General features: G+C 41.2%; 1 protein-coding gene across 2 annotated transcripts in view; it reads right to left on the minus strand.

The window, feature by feature from the left end:
• The window catches only part of jak3 (Janus kinase 3 (a protein tyrosine kinase, leukocyte)), a 32,584-nt gene that overhangs the window by 8,893 nt on the left and 11,026 nt on the right, over nucleotides 1-12,665 (minus strand). For both annotated transcript variants that reach the window (XM_080431905.1, XM_080431906.1), the window contains exons 8-15: nucleotides 12,479-12,636; nucleotides 9,797-9,908; nucleotides 9,474-9,660; nucleotides 9,029-9,153; nucleotides 8,780-8,911; nucleotides 7,649-7,736; nucleotides 5,464-5,597; nucleotides 4,285-4,423 (exon numbers count right to left, since the gene is read on the minus strand). In XM_080431905.1, the coding sequence (XP_080288031.1) occupies nucleotides 4,285-4,423; nucleotides 5,464-5,597; nucleotides 7,649-7,736; nucleotides 8,780-8,911; nucleotides 9,029-9,153; nucleotides 9,474-9,660; nucleotides 9,797-9,908; nucleotides 12,479-12,636 (1,075 nt within the window). The remainder of the gene's footprint in view (nucleotides 1-4,284; nucleotides 4,424-5,463; nucleotides 5,598-7,648; nucleotides 7,737-8,779; nucleotides 8,912-9,028; nucleotides 9,154-9,473; nucleotides 9,661-9,796; nucleotides 9,909-12,478; nucleotides 12,637-12,665) is intronic.

Below are 12,665 nucleotides of genomic sequence, written 5' to 3' on the forward strand. Positions count from 1 at the left end.
AACACAGGGAAGCTGTCAGAACCTTGAACCTTCCCTAAAACATCCAGGACAACGCTCTACACATCCCAGACTCTTCTCCCTTCTGGCTCCCTAACTGTGTCCCATTGCAGTTAGAACTGCAGACTCACTCCCGATCTTCCGCCGTAATCTGAAGACTCACCTCCACCTTAGCCCGTAGCACTTGCCCTAGCCTCGATGACCTTGCAGGCTTATGCAAAGGCTAAAATGTAATTTATATAGCATGTTATGTAGACAGATGCCAGTTTCATTTTTTGACCTGGCATCCTATAGTTTCAATGCACAGATTATTTATTTTTGGATATCATACTGTTTAGACTGATGATTCTTGGTTTACTTATGATCCTAGATTACTATTTCTATGCATTTGATATATTACCTCGTGTTTATCTTGCTTACTGTAAATTGCTCTGGATTAAGAGCGTCTGCTAAATGCCTAAATTGTAAATTGTAATTGTAAATTGTGAGGGGACTTCCAGGTTGTGCTGGTGCTGTATTGGGGAGCCCAACTCTTTGACTAAACCTTTGCTGACTGGTCAGACTTTGCATGACATTTGCGTCACTGACTGAACCAATAAGTAGTAGCGCTAATAGGACTGCAGACTTTTACTGAAGCAAGACTTGAAAAAAACATATTTTATCTACGGTGTGAGAAATGTTCAACTGGACAGTCCACCTGAATGGAATACCATCATCACCACCATTCTATCACGTGGCTGTTGCAATAGGGCACGAGGTGTACCACTTTGTTAACGATGACGTGGTCGGGTTAATTGTGCACATTTTCAACACAAGGTCCTTACGCTGGATGAAGGCGCACCCAGTGACGTCTGGAAGAGGAGAACCTCCCCTTGAGGTTCCCTCCAAGCGCTTGGGCCACACAGCTGTAATGATAGATAATATCATCTACATGTGGGGAGGTAATACGTTGGGGCTTGCTGCAACGTGCTTTATGCCTTTGATGTCGACACCCACAGATGGCTGAAGCCCAGGATTTCTGGGACTGTTCTAGAGGCGAGGTGCCACCACTCGGCCTGTGTCTCGGATAAGGTCATGTATATCCATGGAGGATACATCGACCGGACTAGTACTGAATCTAATGACATCTACAAGTTGGACGCCGTCACAATGGTTTGGTCTTTAATTAACACCAGAGGCACTCAGGCACCTTTTTCATCATGGCACTCTGCCACCATCATCGGGACAAATATGTTTGTATTCGGGGGCCAAGTGGACCTGATTCACTACTACAACAGCATCAGAGTGTTTGACACCGAGACCAACTGCTGGCTGAGCACACCTTCTCCACAGCTTCTACCAGCAGGACGCCTGGGTCATTCAGCCTTTGTCTACAATGGAGAGCTGTACATTTTTGGTGGCTGCTACGGGAACCAGAGCTTCAATGATCTTTGGAAATTAAATATAGAGACCTTCTCCTGGAAGAAGGTTGAGCCGAAGGGGAAAGGCCCGCCTCCGATGACTTTCATGTGCTGTTGCATGGTGGGAAATGGTATCATCTTCTCTGGAGGATACAACACTAAAGATGACCTGTACACCTTAGACTTAAGTCCTGGTTTGAAGACATTATGCAAGCTAGCAGTTATTCAGTACGGTCTGGAGCAGTCAGAACTCCCACCAAACATCAGGTGGGAACTGGCAGCCATGCCAACAGCAACAGGAATAAAACAGCCCACTAAAAAAGATTCCTGCCCATCTCCTGGAACGGATTCATAAACCACAGATCACAATCCACAATGCTCTTCTGTGTGTGTTACAGTGTAACCATTAATAAGAATGCTTCTTGTTTGGTGCCTGCACCGAATGAGCACCTTTTGATTGCCGTTTTGATCAATAACAAGATCCAGGCAGAATCGGATGTTCTAATAAAACTGTAGCTTTTGTTTTACAGTAAATAATAGTACAATGGAATCCCTGGCCTATTTTAGGATACACTAACTTATTTTTTTCCTCCCTGGGAAGTAGGCTAATAATCACATTCTAACAGTCCAGTTCATGACGGGTCACAGACAAGGTCAGAGACAGAAGGTTGAGGCTGACAGGGCACTGGGTCAGGCACCCAGGACTAGAGGCAAGCAAACTGACACTATGGGAGCCAACCCAGGACAAAGCCAGGAAAGGCAAGAAGTGCACCACCTACATGGATGCACTGCGGTGCGACAGCTTAGTTAACAATACTGTAGAGCTCAAGACCCTGATGTTAGATAGGAGAGTGTGGAGGCCTGGAGGGTCCCGAGTTGGTGTTGGCTAGTCTACACTCTCCCATCACATCGCAATGTAAAATCTGTTATTTGGTATTCAGTGAGATGTTTTCTTAATGACATAAGCAACAGAATAATTAACGAACATTCATTTTCATAGAGCAAACTTAGCCTACATTTTAATTGGGTATGGGGGTGATAAGGGACCTGCATATTGGATAGCGCCTGGGCCGCTGGCCCAAAATAGATTGAGCTCTTGTTTGACCTCTCCTTGTTCGATGTACTCCTTGGTGTGCGAGAGCTTGTACTTTACAGTATGTCCAGTACAGGTCACACTTTTCATGACAACTGTGTCCGTGTCTTTAGCCTCTATTCTTTTGGCCAATTGGCCTCTGTTCTTTTTTCTTTGTTTGATAATGGAAGAAAGGTTGGCTGATTTTTACCCACCAGCTAACCAAGGCTAATCAGGCTATAGAATCTTCAGTGCATCATTTCTTTGTTTTTGTGGAATTATGTTTTATGGGGAAAAGTGCCTTGTTTTTTCTTTGAGTTCTTTTTTTGGGCGGTGAAACCGCCCCTATATGTGAGGTTTGGACATCGACATTCGCTGCACTGTGATTGGCCACCATTGTACCCCCCCACCCATTGCACCCCCCCAACCCTGCGCTGTGATTGGCCACCATTGTACCCCCCTAACCCTGCACTGTGATTGGCCAATCACAGTCTATTCAGGACTGTGATTGGCTAGTGAAACATGACACATGTGCATAGCCCTATAAATAGGACTATGCACTTAAAAAAAACATATTTATGTTTTTTTTTAAGTTAGGGGTGTACAATGGTTGGTCCACAATATTACTTTTCTTCCATCACTTCTTCCATCACTGTGATGACCACTGTGACCACACAGCCCACTTCACACTGGGTGTGATTTTTGGGCGGTGAAACCGCCCCTATATGTGAGGTTTGGACATTGCACCCCCCCAACCCTGCGCTGTGATTGGCCACCAGTGTACCCCCCTAACCCTGCACCGTGATTGGCCAATCACAGTCTATTCAGGACTGTGATTGGCTAGTGAAACATGACACATGTGCATAGCCCTATAAATAGGACTATGCACTTAAAAAAAAACACAATTATGTTTTTTTTTTTGTTAGTGGTGTACAATGGTTGGTATTATTTATTATTATTATTAATATTACTTTTCTTTAAGTGAACTTCCATCACTGTGATGACCACTGTGACCACACCGCCCACTTCACACTGGGTGTGATTTTTTTATTATAAACACGAAAATGCACGAAAAGGTTTAACCCATTAAAACTGGGAAAGCATCTGTGTCAGAGCCTTCTATTAGAGAGTTGCGCCAATGAGGGGTCAGAAACAGCGTCGGTCACGTGGTTCATGTAGCTGGAAATAGTGACAAGGAGCCGTTGACTTCAATGCATTCCATGAACTTCCGGTTTAGGGATTTGTCACTATTCGCCAATGTATGTGTATGTAGAAGACCTGGCCCGAAGAAGTGAACGGAGTTGGCGTAACTCTCTAATAGATGGCACTGATCTGTGTCATTTTAGATTTTTCCGTTGGCTATTCAATAATGGCTATTCTGCGAGCTTGTAGGCCTGCATCTGCTATTTCTGGGCGGTGAAACCGCCCCTATATGTGAGGTTTGGAAATTGCACCCCCCCAAACCCTGCGCTGTGATTGGCCACCAGTGTACCCCCCTAACCCTGCACCGTGATTGGCCAATCACAGTCTATTCAGGACTGTGATTGGCTAGTGAAACATGACACATGTGCATAGCCCTATGAATAGGACTATGCACGTTAGGGATGTACAATGGTTGGTCCACAATATTACTTTTCTTTAAGTGAACTTCCATCACTGTGATGACCACTGTGACCACACCGCCCACTTCACACTGGGTGTGATTTTTTTTACATTTTTGAAAATTCTTGAAAGTGTGAGAACTACTGATTTAGAGGGGGGCATTTGTAGATTTGGCGTCAGGTCTTAATGGACTAATGTAAATATGAACGCTACCCTCTCTGTCCAGCCTTGACACGTTGATGCCCGGGTCGCTGAGCTTGATGAAGGGGGAGCTCCCCTGAGACAAGTCTCCTTCTCTGGCCAGCAGTACGTTCTTTGCACAGATGTTGCCATGGACAATGTTCTCCTCCTCCTGTGAAACAACAGGACACAACGCCATTAATTTATGCCGACAGTGGTTCTCAACCTTTTGCGGACCAGGGCCCCCCCTTGAATATCTCCAAAGCGTTCGCAGCCGGCCCACCCATCTGATCATGACTGGCTGCCGTGTTTAACCCATTAAGACCTGAGGCGATTCTTAAAAAAAATCAAAATCCTAACAATTTTTGGGGAAAAAAATGTCAAGATTTAAAAAAAATAGCAGATCTACAAGCTCATAGCGTGGCACTCGGTGCCGTGCTATGAGCTTGTATATCTGCTATTTTTGAATAGCCAAAGAAATCCAGGTCTTAATGGGTGAAGTGGTCAGATGGGTGCGCCGGCCGCGTACGTTTTGAGAGCATGTAACGATCAATCAAACGACTGTGTTCCGGCTTGGATCAATTGAACTAACATACTAGTCCCTATTTCAAGGTTTTGAAGAAAATATATTGTGACTTTTTTATTTATTTTATACAGTATGATTACAATCTTAGCGTTTTGTCAATTATTTAGGGGCCCTCTTGCAATATCCCCAAGGCTAACCAGTGGGCCCCGGCCCACAGGTTGAGAAACAGTGCTTTAGAGGTTTAGAAGACAGAAAAGGGGAATATTCATGACCAATATAGAGAAATGCTGTTGACCTGGAGTGACTGCATACACTTAGCACGTATGTATCCAGAATGTAATAATGCTGTGACTCGTGGATTAATATTGTGTGTGTGTGTGTGTGTGTGTGTGTGTGTGTGTGTGTGTGTGTGTGTGTGTGTGTGTCAGAGCATGTTTATTTTAATGATCAATCAATTGATTGTGTTCTGGCTTGGATCAACATAAAGGAGGCTAGCTGTCTATAAGAGGTGTGTGTAGAGATCTCACAAACCACATACAATCATTGCCAACATTTCCTGTGCATTCTACCAGTTAATTGTGTACGTACGTAGAGGCAGATTCCCAGTTATGGACACTAAAGACTGTTCCGATCTGTCTGATTGTAACTGCAAGGGCAGAAGAGCACCAAAGACTTGATCATCTCACCAGGAAGGTGAGGGCCGAGACGAGCTGTTTAGCTACGTCAAGTTTCCAGCTCACTGACACGGATCTGCCCCCCTCTACCCTCTTCAGGTAGAGGTCCAGGGCCCCACACTTGACAAACTCCTGCACCATGATGTCTGCAACACACACACACACACACACACACACACACACACACACACACACACACACACACACACACACACACACACACACACACAACAGGTGAGGTCAAGACTAGAGTGTGCAGTGAGGTGTGTAACTACATTGTGTGCGTGTGTGTGTGCTGTCATCACTGCTTTATCATCATGCGTGATGTATAAGAATGGTGTTTAAAGTTACAGCTGGTTGCTGAAACAGCAGATTTCTTCTTGCTCAATCTGAAGATGTGATGGCGGAATTGTATTTATTTCAGAGCGGATTTTTAAACCTATATACTTTGTTGACTGAGGTCCCCAGTAGTCTATATCAAGGGTTCTCAAACTTTTTAGCTCGAGACCCAAAAGAGAAATTAGATGTTTGCCCGGTTTGCTCCGTGTTGTGAGCTTGTAGATCTTTATGTAAATTATTAGAGTTTTAGATTGTATCTATGAAATACTTTTGAAAGATGTTGGAATTGCTTTTAATTGATGAAAAGTTGAGATCTTTTTGTTTAAAGTGTTTAAAATCTTTTGAAATAATATATATTTAAATGTAGGAAATTCTCCCCTGTTTTTTCTCCTCTACACCAAATCTCTTCAAAAATAGCCGATCTACAAGCTCAAAACTTACAAGCAAATGTTCACATGAGAATAGGGACGCTAGCACTGAAAATGTTCCTGAACCAGTCGAATGGGAATAATTTAACCCTGTTAACCCTAGCTTCCCCATATTCTTTGGGCATGCCATTATACTGTTAGTAGTCTAGGCTCCTATGCTTAAATACTCCATCATACACCGGTGTGTCTCACAGTGAAATGAACGTATCTACAATCTCAGCACTTGTAGAGCAGCTATTCTTTTCATGACAAAGCATGAATATTTCAATAGCGACAGTGAGAAGAGAGACAGGACAGGCAGAGAGCAGGAGACTGACACACAGTAAACAGTCCTCCCGGCCGGTAGTAGAACCAGGGACACGCTGAAGTAAGCATTTTGAGCTTAGGCTAGTATTAAAGCAGCTCTATGAACTTTTTTTTAATGAATACATTTTAATTTTGTCCAATCTGTATGGTAGAGTATGTTAATACAATATAACTTATACAATTGGGGTGGATGTATTTGGTCTCCCTGCTCTTCTATTTACAGACACATTTAGATCGTGTCAAAGGTTATGTCTCAACTAGACACCCGATCTGACACGGATTTTGACCTGATGGTCAAGAAAAGTAAGCAATCCCCTGAGTAAGCATAAAGGCCCTATTAGCCCAATGCTGAAAATGTCCGGGGGTAGAAGAGGAAAGTTACATAGTGCAGCTTTAATCATTCTTGAGGTGTTAAAAAGAATCACTACACTGCCTGAGGAAGACCTGTATAGTGGTTGAAACATGTTGCTATATTTTCTTTTTGGCGTGATATTTGTTTCTCTTTTTAAAGATGTGAGCTAATATAAATTGATCTGTTTGGACAAGTGGACACAATTATCCCCTTTGTTTATTCATAGTAATTATTAGCAAATATAAAAAATGTGCAAAGATCATAGCATGCACAGGAAACAATACATGCATCATGGTGAAAAATATTTTAACACAGTACACAATCTAGGAATAGGCGATCATTTGCCAAAACTAGCAGATCTAAAACCTCATAACGCATTGCGTCTGCTTGTAGACCGGCTATATTTAGCAAAGAGATTTGGACTAGAGGGGAAAAGTTGCAGACATAGTATAGATCCATGGGGGACTCCGCAAAACAAAGGGTATTTATTAAATATAGTATATCATATAATTAAATATTAAAAAAGAAAAATCTTCACAGAATCAAATGTTTTATGGCCATGATTCACCAGGACCGTGGATGGCTTGGTTCTAGGCTTACATTAAAAATAACTGATATAAATATTTGTGTAAATCTCTATGGGAAACATCACCGGAGTCAATTTGAGTGGAACCACAAAATGGCTGCCACTGCTATGCCCTACATAGGGTTTAAGTGTTTAAAACAATAGGATATGTACAGTAAGTACATTTTGGTGTAATCTGTTCCTTACTTTTGGGTCCATGAACACTGATGCCGTAGACGAGAAGAATGTGTTTGTGAGAAATCTGGCTCATCATGCTGGCAGCTTCAAAGAAAGACTGAAGAGAAAGATGTCTCATTGTCATCATGACTATTGAAAATAATATTAATGAACTACAGTAAAATGAATGCTTGACTTAGTCATACATCAGCGCCACGTGTACACTACGATGAAGTATAAACCAGGCTTTACACATTGTGCTGTATTTATACTGTGGTCAACTCATCAAGTCAAAGCAAAATTACACTTTGGTAGAGGTTTGTGTTGTGTTGTGTAGTTACCTTGCCATGATCTAACTCCATTAGGTTTTGGGGTTTTTGTCTGCAGTAGTTAGCTACGTTGATTAGAAATTGATATTGCAAAAATATTTTGTTTTGCAACTTACATTGCCCAGGGAAACAGGTCTCAAAATCACCCTTTTAGCACACAAACGATCGCAAGCTAAGCAGATTCTAACCAGTGGTGGAAAAAGTACTACGTAATTTTTTTACTTAAGTAAAAGTATCAATACTGCAATGTAGAAACAGAAATGTAGAAATTCCGGTAAACTAAAATTACTTGAGTTAAAGTTTTGGCATCAAAATATACTTAAAGTACCAAAATTAAAGGAACTCATTATGCAGAATGTCCTGCTTTAGAAGGTATCATATGTATAAAAGACATAAAAAACGTTTTAAATAGGGCTGAAGAGGTTAATGTATGTTTTGTAATAATAATTCAAATCTACAAAGTAATGGTAACTAAAGTTTTCAAATAATCTTTGTGGAGTAAAAGTACAATATTTGCCTCTGAGATTTAGTGGAGTGGAAGTAAAAGTATTGAAAATTGGAAATACCCCAGTAAAGTAAAAGTACAGTACTTGGGTAAATGTAGGCTACTTAGTTACTTTCCACCACTGATTCTGACAACGTACAACTACACAACCCAAACTTCTACCAAAGTGTCATTTTACTTTGAGCTGATCAGGTCACTCTAAGAAAAGGCAAAGCTTGCAGAGTTTGGACTCCATGCATATATATATAACTTCTTCTTTTTACATTTAGGATTACATGGAGGTGTTCAATTAAAATTGCACTGCATTTATTCTGCACAGAATCCCACCTCCCAGTAGTTCTTGTGGTCGACATCAAGCTCCTTCAGAAGGACTTCAGTAACGTGTCTCTCCCCGTCGCGGACGTCTATCTTACTGCCCCTGAAGATCCGACTGAAGGACCCCTGTCCCACACACTCCTCCTGATGAGACACAACATAATAACACACTATGTAAGCTTCGTACACTACACATCTTTGTACATGACATGCCAGCTTAGATCTGGACAAAACAGTAGAATGTTTGTTCCATATAGTGACCCATTTCAGGTCCTCGTGTTTGATCTTCTGGAACTGGATGTGGGTTTGCTTGTTCCTCTGAGGTGCTGGGGACCCTCGGGCTTCTACTGAACTGCTGTTGCGGATGATGATCAGGTTGGTGAGCTCTGCAGACGCAGCAGGAAAGGTAGCGGGTGTGAGGAATTATAGTACGTACAATAATATATAGATCAGTGGTTCCCCCAACCTTTTCAAGATCGGAGCCCACATGAATATCTCGAAAGTGTTTGTGGCCAACCCATAATTGATATTGATTTTATATTATCAATAAAATCGTAGTGTGTTACCAATTATTTAGGGGCCCACCCCGGCCCACTGGTGGGAATCGCTTATATAGATGATGGATAGATCGCAAAATAGAAGATATGCATCTAAACTTGCTCAAACGATTGATTTGTTGGTGAGACAGTATATTGGTGTAATGTACCTTTGGGTCTCGGTGGACAGCAGCGGCCCAGCTTGACGGGGATGTCAGCGAGGAGAAGCATGTTGTGTTGGTAGAAGGCGGTGAGCTCTCTTAAACTCACAAAGGATTTCGGCACTCCAGGTAGACCATAGTGATCATTCTTGTTCTTGGTAATGAGACAGTCTTTATAATCAAGTCCAAGTGAGGTCTGGAAATGACGACAAAATTAAACAGATTTGCAAAATGGGAAGCTTTGGCTATGGGACTAATATATGTCCACGAGAATACTTATTCAGTTACTTACTCTGTATAATAAACCCTCATTATGGTCGTTGATTGTTTACCTGAACACAGACGGTGAGGAAGAAGTTGTCATAGTTCTTAGGACTCTGACGTAGAAGGAATGTGCCGCCTTTCCCTCCTGACTTCCTCAGCTTGTTGACCGCAAACTCTGACCTGATCATACCACATGAAGCAAGATGTGACTTCTCCTAACAGCTGCATTCGAAAACACCAACAGCCGATGTACAAGCTCACAATGTGTCGCATATAAGTGACATGTTGTGAGCTTGTAGATCTCTTTACTCTGCACAACACTGGCACGACATGCCCCACAATTGGGACGCCGGGTTTTATGTTGTTAAAGGACGACTTCACCCATTTTCAACTTCATATCTTAGGTACTCTCACTAATGCTCATTGTGGGCTTGCTGCAGCAGCATCGAGCACACTATCTATACTGTGCTGCTATATCAAATCCTATATCCAATCCTCACTATTTGTGGGCTCGCTGCATTTTATTTTTCATTTTAATTTTTCACACAGTATACATACTGTCCCCCCCACACCCCCCCCCCCTCCCCACATACAAACCCACATACATAAAGACTGCAGCAGCAGAACTATAGATGTTCTCACTATTTATTTATTATTCTCCCCAAAACATTGGCACGCTACTATTCCTACATACTTACACCTAGAAACCCCAGTTCAACCCCATTCAAACTTTAAAATGTTCAGCTTACTGTGGAATCGTGTGCTTGTACATGAATCTTTGAAATATTTGTTGTAGTTTTAGACATATTTCACTTAAAAAGTTAAGAAAATTATAATGGAAGTCAATGGAAGATTTTGGTACATCACCACATCATCATACTTTCACCTTTCATACTTTTTTTTACTGTGGACACATGCCTGAACGTTTTGCTTTGAAATGTTTTGTAGTTTTTTAGCCTTTTTTAGCCTTTATGTAAGAACTTACATGTAATTCATACAATACATGTAATTCAGCTCAAGGTAAGGGTGGCCTGTTTGCCATTGCTCAGGGCTGTTTGCAACCCTTTCCTCAATAAATACACATTTTTGCTTAAACACAAATATGCACACACTATAAAACCAAATGAGCTGTCACCATACATGGCCATTACAATAAATACATAAAGCCATCAAACTACACAAATGATCCTGTATTTTGCTGTATAAAAAAAAGAAAAAAAAAAAAAAAAACTATAATTCAAGTAATACCAAAAGGAAAGTTAAATAAATAAAAAGTTAAATTCTACTGCATTGAACCACTTTCAACCTGACATCCCTATTTTGGTCATGTCAATGTAGGTCAACATTTTCAAAAGAGTTTCCAAAACTTTCTAAAAGTAGCTAAAATAGCCGATCTACAAGCTCGGGATGCCATGTGTTGTAAACTTGTAGATTGCTATTTTTGCATCCTATGATGAAGATATTTTAAAGAATGGTATAGTATACTACATGCATGTTAAAGGGTAAGACCACTTTTGTAGAGGTTTGGGTTGTGTAGTTACCTTGCCATGATGTAACTCCAAAGGTGGACAAGAAATAAAAAATAATTGCTCCATTGTTTAGAAATTGATAATTCTAAATTTGCTCCTCATTGACTTACATTGTACGGTAAAACAGCTCTGAAAGTCACTTATTTAGCACGTAAACGAACACGAACAAAGCTGATTCAGACAATATAGAACATCACCAAACCCAGTACTGTTTGTTTTTTTAATAAAAATGTTAACTTCCTGCTGATTTTACTATTTGAAGATCCGGATCCGGATCCGCGAATCCAGTCCGGGTTTTCTTCTTAATAAAAATTGCAAAATCAACAGGAAGTTAACATTTTTATATAAAAAAAAAACAGTACTGGGTTTGGTGATGTTTTATATTGTCTGAATCAACTTTGTTTGCGTTCGTTTATGTGCTAAAAGAGAGACTTTGAGAGCTGTTTTACCGTACAATCATGAGTCAATGAGGAGCAAATTTAGAATTATCAATTTCTAATCAATGGAGCAATTATTTTTAATTTCTTGTCCACCTTTGGAGCTACATCATGGCAAGGTAAATACACAACCCAAACCTCTACCAAAGTGGTCTTGCCCTTTAAGAGCGGAAACATGACTTGAACCCATTTCAAACATGTGCTGTATCCACTACATCCACTACATTCACTGAGGGGGGGGGAATTATCCCACAAAGCAGCCTATTAGTTCCTGACAGGTTTGATCCTATTTTTAGTTAATATCTTTCAACAAAATAATGGTCATGTTTGTGTAAGGCTGTATTGTATGTATAATGCTCATGTGACAGTGAATGGTTTTATTTGCACCTGTGCGTATTTGTGTTTCAACGCATAATGTGTTTATATAGGCCAGGGGAAAGGGTTGCAAATAGCCATGTACTGTACATAACATTTATGTTCCGGGCTATTTGACTCTCAACGGCTTTCCTAACCATGTGTTTAGAGCTTAGCTGAAGATACTGCGGTATGTTTAAACTTTCTTAGAGACTTTCCACCGTAAGAGGAAAGTCTAACTGGCGATCTAAAGTCTAAGTTTTGACATAGATCTTAAACTCACAACCTTCAATTCTCCAAACAAGTAACACACTGACCCACTGAGACTGAAAAAACACACACACACACACACACACACACACACACACACACACACACACACACACACACACACTAGCCCCCTCCAAGTCGTCTTTAAAAGGCCACTCACGTAATTGGACCGTGACAGTGGTTTTCGATCCCCTCCAGTAGACTGGGTGGAGCGTTATCCTCACAGAAGTAATGGCTGGAGTCCGTGGTCAGTCGGAAGTAGCCGTCGATGAGCGACACGAACGACTGAGCTTCTGTCTGACTCTGGAATTTGACTTCCTGTTGCACAAGACAGAGATGATTATGAA

The sequence above is a fragment of the Gymnoscopelus braueri genome, assembly GCF_963280865.1.
Source record: "Gymnoscopelus braueri genome assembly, chromosome: 6".
Taxonomy (NCBI): Eukaryota; Metazoa; Chordata; class Actinopteri; order Myctophiformes; family Myctophidae; genus Gymnoscopelus; species Gymnoscopelus braueri.